General features: G+C 37.5%; 1 protein-coding gene across 1 annotated transcript in view; it reads right to left on the bottom strand.

Annotated features, from left to right (window-relative positions):
• Positions 1-238: 238 nt before the first annotated feature.
• The window catches only part of LOC139461878 (retinal homeobox protein Rx1-like), a 34,521-nt gene continuing 14,811 nt past the window's right edge, over positions 239-19,948 (bottom strand). Inside the window, exons 3-4 of the mRNA XM_071243359.1 lie at positions 5,995-6,132; positions 239-1,069 (exon numbers count right to left, since the gene is read on the bottom strand). Coding sequence (XP_071099460.1) covers positions 758-1,069; positions 5,995-6,132 — 450 coding nt within the window. The 3' untranslated portion in view covers positions 239-757. The remainder of the gene's footprint in view (positions 1,070-5,994; positions 6,133-19,948) is intronic.

A 19,948-nucleotide genomic window follows, 5' to 3' on the forward strand; every position in this document is an offset into this window, starting at 1 on the left:
ATTCCAAGTGAGCGTAAGTACGGGGAAGATGAAAGACTGAAGGGGCTTTATAGAATTAAAGCCCGCTTTTAACCTCTGTAGGAGGTATCCTAAGAAGTTGATGGATTACCGTTTAGTCTTCAATGAAAAAGAAATGACAGTCAGGTTTTTCAACAAATGACATTTATTTCGACAAATCAGAACAGACATTTCCCACGAGTTGGGCCAGGCCTGCACTTGGTCTTGGGTACCTCTCGCACGAATATACTTACATATCTATCACTCTGACGTCATAGCACGTGAAACAGTAATTGACCACGATCCATCTTCCATGTCAATCATTTTCCAGAAACACCGGAAGTCAATTTAGTCTCGCTCTCACATCCCCACGAACAGACGATACAATTTCTTCCTCGGAAACTTGACCCGGACTAGCAGGTCTTGATAATTGGACACTAACTGACCCTTTTAAAACTGACCGCTTCGTCTTGTGCAGAAGTTCATGGGGCAGAAGCGAAGAGACGTAACACCCTTGACCTTAAGATTATCGTCTGCCAGCACGTGAACGTTTGATCCGCCCCGCGCCAGTTTTGGCCGACATTTCGTCTGCTTCTAACTGACCAGACAGCATTAATGTTCGTCGTGGTGGGTATGAATTAACTTAACATATTATTTACAAATTTTCCAGGGTGTCCAGTTTCGGTCCGCTTGTTTCCGCGGACGAAAAGTCAATGAGTTTTCTTGTATAAATCAGCGCCAGGTTGCGCTTGGATCAAGTTTATTTACCGTAAGCGCTTAGAATTCCCAATGCAACACTGTGTTCTCTCGCTTTAAGTCTGAGAGCCGCAATACTGGAACTCCGACGTTCGGTGTCTAAAGAGGGGTCAAGGGTAACTGGGGCTTGAGCAGGGTTGAAGGGCATCTGGGCTTGCTGTGCCTGACACTGGGAAGCCATTGCGTTCTGGTGAGCCAGTCCCATGAAGGAAGGGAGATTACTCTGCGGAGCCATGCAGGAGTTACCACCCATCTGGTTCATGGTTGTCATGGGGTATTGGGGCGGTCCATTAGGAGCCCAGGGGTTGGGTTGGAACTGAAAAAAAAAGAAATAAAACACCATCAGGACCGTGTTGGCATTTTGAACACTAATATAGCATGTTTCAATTGTTTGGGTTTAACCAAGACCTGTGTAATTGAGAGCAAGTGAATGATTTTCGTACCGTGTAAATGTGTATTTTGGCATTCAATTTATGCAGGGAATTTTCCCAAGAGCATATTGTTTTCTCGAAGATGCATCAGTGGGAGACGGAGTGTTTCTAGGGGAGCTCTAAATAAGTATTTCCCCGAGAAGGGTAATGGCAAACTATGACACTTAAAATTCTCACAAATCCATGGTTTTTCTACGTTCCGCTGCAAGCAGCTTGTTACTCCGAGATGCAAAGCCACAAGAAGGTGCAGAGGGGTGTTGCGTTTCATGTCAGGTATTTTATGATTAGTAGTCCCATCCAGACCTTTATGTATAGGTATTTTCTTTAGCAAGAAGTCACCTAGGTACATACAGGTGATACCCCCCTACACGCCGTCTTGTCCCGGAAGGCCTACGGTCTTACCGCCCGTCGACACACATTATAAGACCCTAACTCCTTTTTACTCCCAATGTTTGCTCTGATATCAAATGTGCAGATAGTTTTAGTTGCTTTGTATCCATATCTTGCTGACATTTTTCCGACCGAGACGTATTGTTGATAGAATTCTTGGTTTGTTTTTGCACGGAGCCAAGGCATTGTGATCGAGCGTTTTCTAACGGTGGGGCAAAGTGTCCGCCTCCCTCCTCCCCCTCCCCTACGACCGTTCCCCACTGCCCCAGGGTCAGGCTGCCATGTGGCTAGCGGATGGGGGCAGGGGTATAAGTTCTCGACAGTTCCTTTTCCCTAGCGTTGTCAAAACAATGGACTGAAAATCAAGCCGTCAGACGAATTTCTAGCGCTCATCGCGGCACAATCAGACTCTCTTGTGTTTCACGCGGCTGATTGATGTGGAAATCTGTTGAAATCTAGGTTACATGGCGAGGACATTTCGATTTAACATTGTAATCGAGTTTCACAACAGACCTGAGGGCTCATGTCCGTCACAACGACGACGTCAGGAAGCGTTACGGTGGAATACGGCATGGATTGGGGAGCACGTCGTACAGAAATATAAAGCAACGTTATATATTAATAAAGATATGCCACGCAATGAGTACCGTCAATGAGTTTTGTTTTTACAATTACAAACGGTAGTCAGTCTAAAAATATATCAATTTCGAGATGCAAAATTCATGTCAATTTTATCATGTCAATAATTTTGGGTATGATGTACATCTTTAATTAGGGCAATATAACGCACGGTAGTCAAACTGATTATGCATCACTATTCAAATAGTCAATTCAGCCTTTGGAGTAAACCTGGTAGACCAATATTGAAAAAAATATTTAATTTACATTAATTTAAAAAAAAGATATTTGAGAGAATTATGGTATTATTCACTAATACATTAAAAACGTAATAGGTTTCTCTTTGTCCGTTTACGATTGCCTGCTCCAAACTTGATCATTTACAGACCTCAAAGAACTACATAGAAACATCCTTTTAGAAACATATGACGTACCGGTTTGGTTCATTTTTATAGTTATACAGCAATATTTAATTTCGGGATGCTACCGAATATTAATTTTCATTCGCGATTGAGTCGTATTAAAAAAATGACGCAGGTAATTATCGAAAGAGATGTTTCTAAAGAGTTAAATATTCGTTAATATGAAATACATGATTGTTGACGCTAGAGTTCGCCTTTCGTTTTAGAATCAGCAAACACGTTATAAGTGCTGGCCTGAACACATATAAGCTTTTAATTAAATCATAAAGGCATCTGTGCGATTCCATTAAGACTTCAAGGTTGATATATGCATGAGGAGGTCATAAGCCCAATGCAACATATGACAACAGGCAATTCACACTATAAGCAGTGAGCATAGCGTGCAGTACCTTTTGATAGTTCAACCTTAAAATAATCTCATATTCATATTTTGGGACGTAAAGCTAAGATGTATCTTTACACATGGATGCTGTTAGGATATATTTCAAACCCTTACAGAAAAGTAAATAGATCGACATAATGATGTTACGCAGTTTCATTGAGGAAATACGTCGTCCTTTCGGCTGCCTGCTTATTTACCCATCTTGTTCTTAAACCACCGGTAAGTAAAACATTACATTCAGTAAATACTAAAAGATCAGCCAAGGAATCTGTCAGAAATGCCAATACATTTATCATAATGATGGCCCGCAGGGAATGCACACAGATTTCGCGCAGGCCCTGTCGATTGGTTGTATGTTTCATTGCAAGTGCTTCAAATTAGTGGCCGTATACAAACACCCGGGGTCTGGATTGCATTTGGAGGTGGAGCGGTAATCGTCAGGGGATGATTGACATATTGTGCTTATTTCTGCCAATTAAATTGTCATATTTCATTTAATATGAAATTGATTATTATTCTTCGCTACGGGGAGTATAAACAGTATACATTTGATGTTGTTTGCTTTCATTTGAACATAAGTGGCGTGAAATTGACTATACAAGTGCTTCAAGTCCTATCGTGAGACAGGTGCGTGGATTTGGTGTGTGTATTTCATGAATAGAATTGGAGGTTTGTCTCTTGATATCGGTTAAGTCACGATCCACGTGCGATGGTGTATATTATGACTGTAATGTGAAAAATATTTTAAAATTAAGCGGAGGCAGATTTTCCACAATTCAGGACCATGTTCTCTACACGTGAGGTTATTGCTAACACGACGCCGTGCAGGTAATGGAACACTCATACTGTGTCACACAGTTCCTAAATATTCAACGTATCGGAGGAATATATGGTTTTCAGTTCCTTGGGCATTTTGTATGTACTTTGTATGCGCCATCACTTTAACTGGCGTAACTATATCGTGAGTCCTAAACACATAATTTTGATATAGTCGGAATCGTACAATGGACTGAGCTTTTAGCAGAGATTCCTTATGATTATTAAAAAAGGTTTGTGGCTTTCATTTACCTCATTTTTTTATCAAGTATTACATTCAAGTAATACATAAATTAATTCCGCATTACATCGAGGATGATAAACAAATATATGTCCATGCTAACTGTAAAATAATAACTGAGTGTGTCTAAAAAATGTAATCCCACGAAGATTAAATGGTTGTTGGACAACTTTCATCTCTAAATGCCACTAGACTAATTGAATCGACGTGAACGGTCTACACCAACTTGCACGAAACGCTCGTGGAAGACAAACGATCAGATACAGATAAGATATGTCTCGCTTTTACTTTCAAGTAATCTTTCGTTGTACGTGATAAATAAAAAGCTTCTTGCCGAACTTGATTCTAAACTGCCAGGAAAAGAAAGTATGCATCCATATTGCATAGTAGCTCAAATGAAACAAACAAGAAATGGATATTCGATGGTGATGTATTTGATACGGGTATCAAAGTTGCGTTTTGGACCTAAGGTTTGCAGTGTTTCGGCGACTGTTTTAAGCCTAATAACGTTTTGTTTTATATTTTCGGTCATATTCAACTTTGGTCAATGTATATACCTTTATTCGCCCGGCAGTTTATTGTGTTGATACGTGCCTGTCTTAAGTCGATATTTATATATATGGGAGACCCAATAAGTCTCATTGATTTTGTGTCTCTTCATAACTTTACGGGGGCGGTCGGGTAGCCCAGTGGTTAAAGCGTTCGCTCGTCACGCCGAAGACCCGTGTTCGAATTCCGACATGGGTACAATGTGTGAAGCCCATTTCTGGTGTCCCCCGCCGTGATATTGCTGGAATATTGCTAAAAGCGGCGTGAAACCATACTCACTCACTCACTTACTCATAACTTTACTAATAGTATGATCTTGACACATGGCTGGGTTTATCTCTGTACGGAATATGAATATCCACCTCCAGAACAGAGATAAAAAATAAATCGGTTTCGGGGCCATTGTTAAAAAAAGCAACAAAACCCTTTACATAACCAGAAGAGATCACATAAGAGTCCATTGTACGATTCCGTCTATATCACGAGCATGTGTTTATGAATCACTATCCAATAGTGATGACACCAGGTGTAAAATAACGTGTACATGTTTAAATCTGTTCGTAAACGATAATCAGGCTGGGCAAAAACGGAAACAACTTCCAATATATATAACTTTACTAATAGTATGATTTTGACACATGGCGGGGTTTATCACGGACTATGCATATGCACCTCCAGCTTGTGAACACCGAGTGTCATCGTGTAAATTCTTTTCGTGTAGTGACAGTTTAAATGAAACTGTTTGTTAATGACATTTTGAGCTCTCTTAGAAATATATTTTGCTCACTTATTCTAGTGGTCTAGAATGATCGTAACCGTTGCTTATACAAGTATGAATTATGTCAAGCGGCTAAAATATTACCAATGCGACATTACATGTTAATTAGCCGATTCTATTAAGTCAAGGCAGCTGTGAATGCATTTATAGGCTTTAATATGCCTAGATAGGCTTCGCACTTTGTACAAATCTGGGGAATCGAACATGGGTACTAGGCGTAATGACCTAACGCATTAACCGCCGAACTTCCCAATATATATATATATATAATATCGTGTTCTGTTCGTAACGTAGCACTTTTACATCACCCTGTCGATCGAGTACAACTGTATCACCAACCAAACGGTCTTTTTTATGTGAGCCCGAACAAACCATTGTCTCGGACGTAAACTGTTTGGGATGACCTTTACGTGTCAGAGGGCAAGACCGTCACAAAACGCAAACGGAAGTCACGCCAGATTTGTCAAAGACACGTCACGTTTCCGGATTTCTCTTCAACAAACGATAGTCACCTCTTTCATTTTCAACCAATCAGTGTTTCAGATCTGGACATGTGACTAACGGAAGTAATGACAGGATCCAATGAGAGTTAAGTTTCCTACCATGTGACCTACCTGAGTGTAGGTGTCGTGCCTGGGTGTGAGAGGCATGTCGTAGCCATGTGTAGCTGCAGTCGCCATCGCCCGCATAGTCTGTAACTGACCAAACCTCTCTCGCTTCCGCCATTTGGCTCGCCTGTTTTGGAACCACACCTACAAAAGAAAAAGACATTTAAGAAATGCTCTAAAAAATAGAAGAAACAAAACCATTTCCATGATTATGAGAAATTGTGTACTCAAATTATTTATCTGAACGAAAAATGGATTGATTTAGTCTCTTAAAAAATAAACATGCAACACCATGTGGACAGAGATACAAAAATATCGGACCCAATAAGTCTTACTGATTTTGTGTCTCTTCATAACTTTAACAGTATGATCTTGACACATGGCGGGGTTTATCTCTGTACGGAATATGAATATCCACCTCCAGAACAGAGATAAAAAAAATTAATCGGTTTCGGGGCCATTGTTAATAAAAGCAACAAAACCCTTTACATAACCAGAAGAGATCTCATAAGAGTCTGTTGTACGATTCCGTCTATATCACGAGCATGTGTTTATGAATCACTATCAAATAGTAATGATACCAGGTGTAGAATAACGTGTACATGTTTAACTGGAGTTTGTAAGGGAAATCTGTTCGTAAACGATACTCAGGCTGGATAAAATGAAAACCTGGATATGAAATAAATAGCTTAATTACCAGATGGGAAGGTGTTGTCATTAAAACAGTATTGTGGCGGTGAAGTGAAAATATTATTTCTTAAACGAAAGGAAAACACAACTTATTAGATACATAGCTATGAATAATATTTTCGAGACAATGTTTAATAGTAAATGCTGACCAAAATATGCAAGAAAAGTACATAAAATGTATTTGATAATACATTAATTCACCCTTATTTATCTTTATTTATGATACATCGCAAGTTACCATAAACGGTAATGAAAAGATATTTACAAAATATATTTTATTGTATTTGAGTTTTAAAATTGTTATGGAAATAATTCATCCAACTCATGAAACTAATGTACGCTGGGTAATGAAAAACAATTTCATATCGTATGTGTTATATTTCATATCGTATGTGTTATATTTCATATCGTATGTGTTATATTTCATATCGTATGTGTTATATTTCATATCGTATATATTATATTTCATTGAGGGTGGAAGTCTCACAAAATGGGAAATCTTTAAAGCTTTAAAAACAGTTCACGTAAATGATAACATATATAGATTCCTGCCTATATTTTTAGTTTGTGATAAATATCCATAACTGTAGTTATAATTTTTAGTTTTTGGTTTTATTTATGACTCCCGCTGCCAGATAAACTGCTTCAGTTCATAACGCGCACGCGCGCACGCACGCACACACACACACACACACACACACACACACACACACACACACACACACACACACACACACACACACATACAGTAGCACTTGTATACAGAAAATCACAAAATATTCACATCACACGAATTGCTCTCCTACATGTTTCAGTTTTATCTTCAGGGAGAAATGATTACAGTAACACATTATATTATGACTATATATATATATATAATCAGAACTTTACATGCTAAACAGTCTTGTTAGTCTTCTTCAATACTTTGGGGGATATATGACTGTCTAGACAGTTCACCATTCCTGACATTCCAGAAACGTTAAACCCGTGTTCCAGACACGTTATGTCCATGAGAGCAGTCAACAGGCAGTGGCCTATTACAATGCTTATCATCCCTTCCGGTCAATTGACCAGGGGTCGGTTGGCCGTTTGATTTGTCCACCCTGCGTACATAGTGTTCAATGTAAGCCGAGGCTTTCTTTGATTACGTTGTAAGTTTACAAGTTTGAAGATTAATTTGCTTCAATTGCAACACTTGATGAAACTTGTAAATTGTAGATTATACATTTTCATTGAAGTGGGGATGTATGAAGCCCATTTTCGGCGTCCCCGTATCAGCGGCTGCACTATTGGAGTGTAGAGTTTCTCTACGAAAGGACAGGTTTGAGTACTATGTTACGAACTTTTTAATAAAGTCACTCAATGAATTAAAAATGATACAAAGTCACATTTTCTCACATAAAAATATTCAGACAAATTTGTTACGGACTGTCTGGTTCCTAATTATCCCAAACTGGCCATGCTGGTGAGACGTTATTAGCGAAATGAAGCATACAGGGGCTAGATAGACACAGCATCATGTTCATCCGCAGATAGTGTTGCTCTCAAGCTGCAGATGCTGTAACTAATGACCATGCAATCATTTCATCATTGTTCAAATGTACCGTTAATAGCTTCCCCAAACCGGGATCTCCATATTAACAGTTAGATGAAAGCATTGTTTGGTAGGCATTACTTAGGTGTTGACGGATGACAAAAGAGACACAATTTATGGATAACATAACCGATATATACAGAAACGTCGCCTTTACAGTAAATAAAAAAAGTTGTTATCCAGAAATTGTGTCAACTTTGTAGCTATAGATAAAAGTATTTGAACGTGTTGCAAACCCAAATTAACCCCAATTATTGCACATACAAAGCTTAAATGAATGGACATCTAATTTCATTTTGATATATTACTCTTCTTTATTAGTTGAATGCGTCAGTATGACTTTATGATATGGAAAACATTGGGGTACATTGTACCAGACAGTGTTTTAATGGATGGACATTAAGATATCACACCACTATAGATGGAAGCTTCTTTGGTGTTTTAACAACGTTTCAGGTCAACTTCTTGCCCTCTCACCAGGTGCATGTCTGGCTGTTGTCCATGCACACACCTGAGGAAGGGGCAAAAAGAAGCCCTGAAACATTGTTTCGAACAATGAAGAAACTGTTATCCATACAAGTGTGATGTCTTCATGATCTCATAACTTCCAAATGCCTATTTGTATACATCAAAATACTTGTATATTAGGGAATAGGCTGCATAGTATGATGGTTATCCGTAGAAGTAATTGTCGAGGAGAGGTAAGGGTGATATAGGTCCAGATGACGCGATATGTTAAAACTACTTATAGCTTGCCTAAACGCTTGGTGCTAATGAGTATCTACTGCATTAAGAGCGGTACGCGTTAGCACATACACTGACTCGTATTGATGTTGTTTTTTGTGAGTCAGATATGAAAAGTAACACATACATACATCATCTACCAAAGTACAGAGACTATCGTATAGCATGCTATCGTTCCCTACATTTTGTGTAGCGTTGATTAGTTTTTCAATTACACCCAACAACTATCATCAAGTTCTTTTGAGTTTGTGAGTGTTGATTGTGGTTTTACGCCGATTATAGCAATATTTTAGCAATATTACGAATGGGCTTTACATATTGAACCATGTGGAGAATCGAACCCGGGCCTTCGGCGTGACGAGCGATCGTTTTGAAATCTGGGCTACCCAACCGACCCAATTACTTTCGAAATAAAGTCCAAAACAATTAAATTTACAAAGTAAGTTATTCGACAAAAGTGTTAATTGCTAGAAGTAAATGAAATAAGTCAGACATAAGAAAATAACATATGCCCGAGACATTAATCCGGTTTTCTATATTCCAACAAGAAACAGTTAGAATACAGTATTTATTGAGACTATAGATACGTATCGTTCATATACATAGCTTCGTGAAATTGTATAGCGTCTGCATTAGACCTAATTGGGTATAAGATTAATGTATTAGTAATGATAAAATAGATCATTTTATTGTAGGCTATTGTGACATTGCATTCTGCTTTCGTGGATTGTATTCAGCATCTGCATGATACAACTCAACGTGTATGTAACACCTTTTCCAGGATATTACATTTCATTAATCAATAAATGCATTCAGGCAATGCAAGACCCGTGAAGATCCAATGCTTGCCGCAAAAGGCGACTATGCTTGTCGTAAAAGGCGACTAACGGGATCGAGTGGTGATGTCAATCACTGGAATGTCTGGTCCAGACTCGAATATTTACATACCGCCGTAATATAGCTGTAATATTGCTGAGTGCGGCGTTAAACAACAAACAAGCACAAAAACAAGGCAATGCAACGTCTCTAGTTTCCCGTTATGTACAAACCATATAGAAGACAAACAAGGAGGGCTTGTACGTACATCCAGTAACATCTCTTTTTCATGTCGTGCTATCAACAAGCTATCTGCATGCTATATACATCAGTAACCTATATCATTGTCTACTCATACCCAGGTCATCAATGATGTAGTACACGCGATAAAAGGCTATGTACATGTGAAACTGATTTCCCTCCTCAGGTATCAAATTAACACGATAATTGACAGCTAACCAGCCGTTTGTTTTCTTTTAAAATAAATGCGCTTATGCTATTTATTTACTTTGCACGTGTCCCGTCTAATTCCGTAACGTAGAGAGGTGCTAACGGGCCGGCTTTGCGTTGTCTTCCGTTTAAAAGGTCACCGTTACATGTGCGGACTCTGTAGTGTATATGGAAGGGTGGAAAGCACGTGGCCGGCGTTTATAACATTTAATTCCTGTGGTGGTTAGATAGTCGGTCTATCTGTGGGGGTGGGGTGGGTCGGACGTCGATACAGGGGAGGGGGATAGCGGAGCCTGAAGAACAAGTCTCCGGTATAGGATTCTCCCGACCAACCATCATCAAGTCCATGCTGGTTATATTGACAGAACACATGTATTAACTATTACTTATACGTTTGGGTTATTGCAAGGCTATTACAAAGTATGATGTACGTACATCAGACTCATTTGTTTTTTTGTAGGAAAGCATGACGTATCATACACCTTTCTGTATGAATTTATTGTAATGCATATATTAAAAATAATATTTAAAAAACAAAACGCTAGTGAATAATCAGAATAACAGCCGAAACAGATTCCATTTAGCGTAAAAGATAAAATAGTGATTAAATTTTTAGATAGATCACTGAAAAACAGTGATGACAGCAGGTGTTGCGAAAAACACACTCCACTCACACGCGTGTTTGTAATGTATTGCATTTCAAAGTAAACTTGGGGAATATAGATCAATTATACGTAACGGTTATATTTACGTGTGTAATTGATTTATATTTATCCCAATGTGTTGTCATTGGTAAATTGTGAAATAGACATAATTTAGTTAATTCAAAAATATAATTATGTATTCAAATATAAACCGTTATGCCTCGTCAAGCTGGAAATATTCTCATGCAGCAGTCTTAAACCTTCTCAATAAGTTGATCTTAGCATATGTTATTAATACATTTTTTTTAAAAGGATCCTCCCCATAATGATAACATGTAATTTTCATAGATGAAAATGTGGCTTTAAATATGTTCACATGTGGTCCTAATTTGCATATTATTTCTTCACTACGTAATCTAAATTAAAAAATATTTGTTGAACGCGTTCTAATTATACAGGGAATTAAGACAAAGTGCATTTGTGCATAGTGTGCATATATCAGTGAGTGAGTTACAGTTATATGCATGTTTGCATATATTACATATATCGTTTAAGCTTATGATTTCACGCACATGGTACGTATATGAGAATTTCTAATCTATAGACGGACATAGAGAACATTTCCATATTTAAACCTTCATGTAACCACCAAGCCCAACTGCACGGAGAATATATATTAACTTGATATTTTGCTTATTAAAAAATACTGATAAGTCCTGTATATGCATATTATGCTAACAAATATCAAACGCCAACGCCAGAAAATAACCAGTCTCGATTATCCAAACGTTCCATGCGTAAAAGGCAAAATTAGCGGTGAAAAGTATTCGAACGGATCACTGAAGATCGGTGATGACACCATGTGTTCGCTCGTTATTTGCATAACGGTTCATATATTGAGTATAAAATACAATATGGTGCAACTTGTTAATATATAAATTGATCTAAAATAATGAGACCGCGATAACGACATTGGTGATAATTCCCCTTTAGCGTATTTTATAGAAATAATTTTGTAGAATTCCAGTAATTGATTAATGAAAGTGAATTCATAGATTAACATCGTCGTTTAAGGTTTAATTCATACTGTGTATGTTCATGCGTCAATAATTCACGTTTTATACCGGTAGATGAAAAAAAGAAAGAAAACAACTGAAGGATTGAAAATTTTATATTTTACAAAACTTTCATTGGTGTGTCATTTAAACACCAAGGTGGTCCTAACCTAATTATATTTTTAGATATTTCAGTTGGATTATCTCCCTAATCTGATCTGTCTTAACACATGTGACAACATATCAGCCAGGGGGGTCTGAGTGGCAGCTATGTACATACATGAAATTTACATCCACTAACCACGTGTAGGTTTCAACAAAAACGGGAAAATTGAGCCCCAAAACGGAACAAGATTATCAAATTTCGCCTCTATCTCCACCCTTGGCAGACGCGTGGATGGCCCTTTCTGTCACGCGCACGGCATGACGCCCTGGTCAGTCTATTAACAGTTTGATTGGTCCGATAAGTGAAATCCACAACTGAAACGAACACCGAGATGTTTATAAAACGGAGTGGTAAAGATACGGAAAATCAATTACGTGTTAATTTCCTTGGCTGATCTTTTTATGATAAGAGTTTGAATGAGACACTATCGTTAATTGAAATGAAGGAGTATTCTTCCCTTAAGATGTAACAAGACCTAATTAAATGTAAATACCGACAAAGAGATATGAGAGAAATAAAACAGAAACGATTTAAGAGTGTGAACGTTGTAAAAACGACAAAATAACATTTTGTAAATATGTAAAATATTAATTTGTAACTTCAAATGAATTATTGGATGACAAAATTGCAGTTTATATGTATATAACACAAACTTTCAAGTATTTTATTGTTATATTGTATACCAAATTAAAACATATTTAAATCAAGACATGGAATTTTAAATTGAAAACATTTTTTGCTAGATTCTGTTGAAAAAAGTGAAAAATGAATAATTCACATACATTTTCGTGACACACATGTTTTTGTTATATATTGATAGCTTCATATGTCGCTACTCCAAATGTTATAATACAGACAAGATGATATCCTATTTCTTACAAGCATTTGGAAATTTTGATTATGCATAGTTATTTTTATGCATAGTCATTAGATACCATCCCTCATTCTATGCGTCATTACAATATAATTCTGCAAAATGCAGAAATATAAGTTAAGTATTCCTCTTCACTTTACACGTGTATTTATGTTATGGTGGTGAGTACTTTAATGCGCAAAACTGTTAAAATCATCATTCCATTATACGACTGTGCAAAAACAGCAAAACTTTCTACAATGTTTAAAGCCCAGTAATGTTTTGAGAACATTCAAAACACGCAATTTGCATCTCGAATGTTTCAAGTGCACGTGAGCCTCAATATCGGCATTGCCAATCCAGCATATGAAAATGTCAGACATGTTTTATTTTATTTCCTCGCACCCAACGAACAGCATCATATCGTGTCGTCAGAAAATACCATCCACGAAGCCGGAACGAGAGTTTTTATACATATTTTACGATCTAAAACCACTTCTTGCTCATATTTTCTGAATAGAACCATTTTTTCGCCGCTTTCCCGCCAACCGCCATATTCTCAGAACGGCAGCACCTTTGATCTTCGTAATTAAACATGAAGTCCTCTTGTGGACATATCCCGACAATTAATTAAAACAAGGTTCTCCCTGAGCCATTCGTTGAAGTAGGGAGATTTCAAGTTGCCTATAGAGAGACTCGCTTCGCTTCATTTACCGAAGCCATGTGGAACTACTTTCCCTGTAATAAGTCGAGGAGGGATCTTCTTACTGTAAAGAGGTCTTGCGGAAGGTTACATCAACCACTTGAAGTTTCATCTCGTCTGCTACTAGACGAGGCGAGAAACAGGAAATCGTCTGCTCGACTCGAAACAAGGCGTCTTTCACTGTATTCGCATTCTGAAGCGAATTCGTCCTCTTCTATAAGCTCCTCATATCAAAGAAAATATTTGCTTTTGAAACAGAAATATTGCATTTTCTACAATTTCTTCTGTCAGAGTTGAGAGCCTTTGATATTATGGGAAACATACGCTTGGGAATGATTTAAACAATTTGCAATGTGATGTTCTGTATGTGTGTTGTATACAGTCTTCAAAGTTGTATGCATTCATATTTATTGTTTCATAGATTGAAAGTGTCTGTGTGGTTATTTTCTTAATGAGTGTGTTTTTTCGTGGTCAGTTATGGGAATCCACATACCGATTACACTGGGATAACATTGCATATTCACCCGTCACTAAGTGTGATTTGAAAAAGAAAATGGGTTCAAAACATTAATTTGTCTTTGGCGCGATTTTAATCAAACATTATGTATTAAGCCATTCATAAACCACACAATTGCACTTAAAAGTGATAACCTTAAATTTTTATGTTTTTGTAATGAAAAGCCATATTTTCCAAATGAGATTACATAGATGAAATTTATTTTTGTTTCTTTGATTGAGATCTAGTCAAATTCAAAAGGTTTAATCTATCCATTAAGTAAATAAATGAAAATACATTACAGCTGGATCATTTCTGTGTAAATAAATGTTATTAATGAAATAATTCATAACTGTGGATGTGTATGTTTATCTGCACAAGCTGATGTGAACTTAGTACAAATTTGATGGCTTGTTCCAACACACTAAGCGCAATATATATCCCGGTGTTCGTTGTGGGTTCCAAGGAACATGCGCTCGTATCATTTAAAGATAATCTAAACAGTCAACAACAGCCAAAAAATTGCAAACATCAAAGAAAGAAATGATTCCCCCATAGGACTTTAAACAGTTTGGCATATCGCAAGCGAAACACACACATTGAAGCATCCGTGTACATATCGCGCGTCTATAAACGCCGCAGTGTTATGTAATGTTCGCTTCTACCCCATGGTTTCATAATTTGCTTTTCTACAATCCATTTGGCAAAAACCGGCGATAGTGCCAGCAGCGAAAATGAACACTCCCTAACAAATCTCGCTCACGCCACGTGAGATCGGAGAAAAGGCGGCGAGACTCGGAAAAGGCAGCCATCTTGACGCCAAAAGCTACAAAATTACATCCAAAAATAACGATAGATGTTCTTTAATTAAATTACTCTTAATTATAGTCACAGATGATGAAAGGAGCGGATTCATAGTCAAACGATATATATTTTATGTTTGCCAATCGGATATTTGAAAGCGGCAAGAATGGGAACATTATGTTGACGCGTGTGTGGTTGAGGCACAATCTTGGTTTTGGCTGTACAGGAAATGGCTTTCTTATGTGAACGGTCGAAAGAATATGTCGATTAGGTTGAAACTGCACAAGGTCACTGAACGAAAATAAGACTTCTTGAATGACTTGTTTGTTTAAGCATGTTTTCATTCAGATTTTCAACACAGGGGTTTGAAACTGGAAACGAAATGTGCAGTGTGGAAAACCCTTACAACTCGATGTTGTTTACTTAATTAGATCAAAATATGATTTAATATTTGAATGTAGCGTAAGAATTCATTACAAAGTTAAATAATCCTGTTTTGACGAAATGTGTAGCTGTACATGAAAGTACACATGATGAGTTTTGTGTTAGAGAAAATATACTCCGGGCTTTCCATTATGTTCTTAATCGGGATGAGACTGTAAATACTTTAAATTCATTAAAAGGGTCGATGAAGAAGAGTTGTCTCCCTTTGTGTTCTTGGTTATTTGAAACACGGAAACCTGGTTGAACAAGAATGATTTAGTGAGTTGGGTTTAACGCCGCTTTAATGTATTTCAGTTATACAACGTGCCAGCTTAATGTGGGAGAAAAGTCCGATATTACGTAAGTCTCTGTTCTCTGTTGCTGAAGCGGGCGGTGGGGTAGCCTGATGGTTAAAGTATTAGCTTTTGACAAATTGATTATATTTATCATGAGCTAACAGTGTAACTCATTCTCGAAACGTCATATACTTTATACAATGTATTTGTTATTAATACATTGAAAGTAAAGAATACATTAACATTAACGAGTCGTTTACCAGTACCATAGGCTAAATTAATTAAAACAAAGGGATGGTCTTGAAATACAACATAATAACATTGAATATGATTTTTGAGAGATACTAAATCAAACAGAAGGCGCAAGAAAAAATATTATTTCTTTGGATCTATACATGTATCAATACTTAAACGACACATATAAAGACACAATTGATATCTGTTTTTGGTGCTCGTTTTCCACTCTTGTTAACCTTGTCATGCTGCGAAACGATATCTACATCGTTATGAACAGTAAGCTCTAGAATCCTCTGTTTTGAAAACATCTACGCCAAAAATCGCCAACATTCAAGCCAAAGCAGAAACCATGTGTGCTGGATTTTCCTTCGGTAGAGTCTCAGGCTTTTCCGGACGTCCGGATCATAACACACGTGTCCTAAGGACCTACAGTCTCCCAATCTCCAAACCTGACCTCCCCTGGCCTCGTGGGCCTTCATGCGCAAGGCAAGGCCCTACGTAGTGCCATGAGACTTGCCCGTACCAAAGAGGTTCGTCCCCGGAGAGAATTCCCTCGGTCTCAGGAAGGGGAAAGTTGCTTGTATAAACAACGTCACCGTCCCGTCGACGCTTAAGAAACATTTAGAAAAGGGATGGAAGAAAGATACGAATAATTGAAATATATCCTCGTTGTAAAAGGCTTTTTAAAGCAAAAAGTTACATTCCATCGGTTTTGAATTTTATTATTTGAGAAAATAGAGACTGGCGTATGAAATATCTGTAAGGGATGTTTCAAGAGAACAATGTGATTTTGCAAAGGGAGATCGTGGTTTCTCGTGACTCATTAAATATTACTTATTTTAGTTTTTGTTTGTGTTCTAAAATGAACATTTGTTTTTGATACCCTTCACTGTCTATTGTCATTATTAGCTACTTTGGGCGTGATATTTTATTTGTGAATGCAAAAACAAACGAATAAATTTGTATATAAATATATTCTAAAATATGTATTCATTTACCCAATCAGTAAGAAAAAAGCGTTTGCGATGTTAGGAGTTCGGAATCTCAAATTCACCTAATTTATCTGGTCTTTGATGTACAGATTGTTTGTAACCCGGGCCTGAAAGTCACCCAATAAACACAAATATAAACACAGATGTCTACTTAAGCATATCGTTGTTTGTACTAGTGAGGCACCAAACATCTACTAATCTCCCAAAATATATTTCAAGCATATTTTCCTTACAGCTTTAATAACACCACACAGACAATTATGCCTCTGAATGCGTTGCATGGTGTTTTCTGTGTAACCAACGGGATTTACACTTTGACTGGGGGGAAGATGCACAGAATATCACAAGCAATGAGCCTTCTCAGAACACAATATAAATAAACATATCAGCTTCCTGTAAGCCGGGTTAGGCATAACTTGCAGGGAAGGTCTGACGGACACCGTAAAACTTGCTGTAGGAGTTGGGGTGTAGCTTTTAATGTTATGAGTAATTTGGTGGGGCTGAGAATGTGCTTGCCGGATTGTACTTTACTTTTTTATTTCTAAATATTTTGAGATTTATAGAATTCGTTTTGGGAATATTTTTTTGAATTTGAAGGTTGATTTTTCTTTATGTAACCATGTATGAAGTAGACTTTTGATTATTCTAATAAATCATTAAAAAATCATTTAATGAGAAGTGAACGCGGTGCAAAGAATTAAAATCCGTGTGTTTGCTGGTAATGATTAATTGTGGCACTTAAAGACCGTCATTAAAGCGTTTAACTGACTGACGTGCTATAAACGTCCAGTGACCACGCGGAGGACACGTCACGTTAACATCATCACTGTTTTCGATTGTGTTTTATTGCGACGGTCTGCGTTCAGATAGAAACCTAACTGTATGTGAACTTTCACTTGAACAGTCATATATGAGATGTATAAGTCAACATTGCATTTTATAGAAAGTGCTGAGACCGATCCGACTGATACGTTTAACCGAAACCCGTGAATGTTATAATCCACGTAAACGCTACGCCGTGTTACCCAAATGAGCAGTTTTAATATTTACAAGAGCCGAACTAAAAAGCAAGCCAGTTAGGGTTCCCTCTGCTGTTGAACGCCGTAATCAACGTAGACATCCCATGTCTGATTCAGCTTATATCCCAAATGTTATACTCAATTTAAACTCAACTCACCCTAACCTAAGAGTATAATGCTCAACAGCCCAAAATGTTTTTCTCAACGTAAGCGTACAATGTCATACTCAACACTATCGCAAAGTGCATGTTATGAATTGCCCGCATGCATGTTCAAGTTTTTAATGTTATTCTCGACTTAACATGAACCAGGAAATAGCAAATTCAAATGTAGGTACATTTAAGAAACAAATTAAGGACAGGAAGAAAATATAAAACGTGAAAGCAAGAGAACAGATTCCATTGGACAAAACAGCCAAATCGCGGTGAAAATTATATGAATGGATCACTGAAAATCAGTGATGACACCAGGTGTTCGCGAAAAGGGTTAAATTTAATTCCAGTGAAACAACACTAATCTTTATTCGGGGCAAGACGGTAGAGCTAGACGTTAACAGAGTTGTCAGAATCTTCAAAGAGCGACAGATAGCGATACCTGGAAGCAGCTATGATCCAAAGTGATGGAATCTCGTGAACGCCAGCAGTAGATGGGGGATTCTACGGGGGAAACAGCGCGGTCAAGGGGGGATGTAATCTAATTTTCAAACTCAAAACAACATTGCATTTCACGTCGATTGCACCCAATTACTACCTTAATCTAATTTATTCTTGTTACATCTCTCTCAGTGCTGTTCAGAACAACGAATCACCTACAACACATACGTCAAAACGTAACATAGCTTTTCCACTGGAGTGTTGCCCGTTCCTGCATAAAAAGCTTTCTACGAATGAGTTAGTTTGATAAATATATATGTTGTCTTTGATGTTGAAAGTAACGGGTCGTCATGCACTTATTATTTCTGCATTTATAACGTTGACCTGTCAGGGGTTAATGACAGTGGACAGAGTATGGTGTGTTTCACTTTCAGCGTCCTCTGATCAATGGGACACTTAGAGCAATAATGCTTAAGGACAGATCGGTTTTAGTGGAGTCCAGAGAAGAACACCTTAAACCCCACTGGAGCCATCTTCCTAACCCCTACTTCGTTCAGCCAGGTCGTGGCAATATGACGTTCAGGCCCATTCAACCGACTCCTACATAAGGCATTAAGGTAATAATACTCAAAATGACATAAATCTTCAAACCAGACTATTAAGACACTCCTCGAAAAAAACACTACACAACTCCACAGTATGGAGCGTTATGGTTTCCCGTTTGTGGCCCCAGATTACTGGATGATGACTGACAAACTGTCTGGCTTAAGGATTTCATCAAAATGACATTACTCTTACAGACGGGAGTTGGAAGATGTTACCATCTGAAGCATAACGTCGACGTCTTCATAAATTCACGCTGGATTGTACTGCAACTTGTTTGATACGTAAATACCAGAGACGTACTTGTCCTTGTAAATTTTCTAATATATAAAGTGATTTCTATAGGTGTATACGCATTAAACATACAAAAGCAAAGTCCAGATATTCGTTTTTGTCAAAATTTCTTTAACACGCAAGATCTTTCGCCGTTCAACAGCTCTTCAGGTGTAGAAAACTTAAACGTGTACGTTTAAACTTATATATACTATATCTTACATGTCAAATATGTGTAGTTTTAAATAAAGAAGCAATATTTCAACTAAAATTAATTTAAATTATTTTTCGTATTTGGGTAATATTATCCACTTTTTCAATCCACATTTTCATCACAGTCTCTATTCCCATATCAAACTTGAAACGCCTTGACATAAATGAAATACTGTTCACACTGTTAAACACTTACTGTCTGTATCGTGTACCTCAAATACTGCCTGTTTATAGTTCCGACACACACGTACATACATCTGTGTACATATAAGATGTCTACAAAAGGATTCCAAGAA

The sequence above is a fragment of the Haliotis cracherodii genome, unplaced genomic scaffold (genome assembly GCF_022045235.1).
Source record: "Haliotis cracherodii isolate W230 unplaced genomic scaffold, xgHalCrac1.p SCAF_15, whole genome shotgun sequence".
NCBI lineage: Eukaryota > Metazoa > Mollusca > Gastropoda > Lepetellida > Haliotidae > Haliotis > Haliotis cracherodii.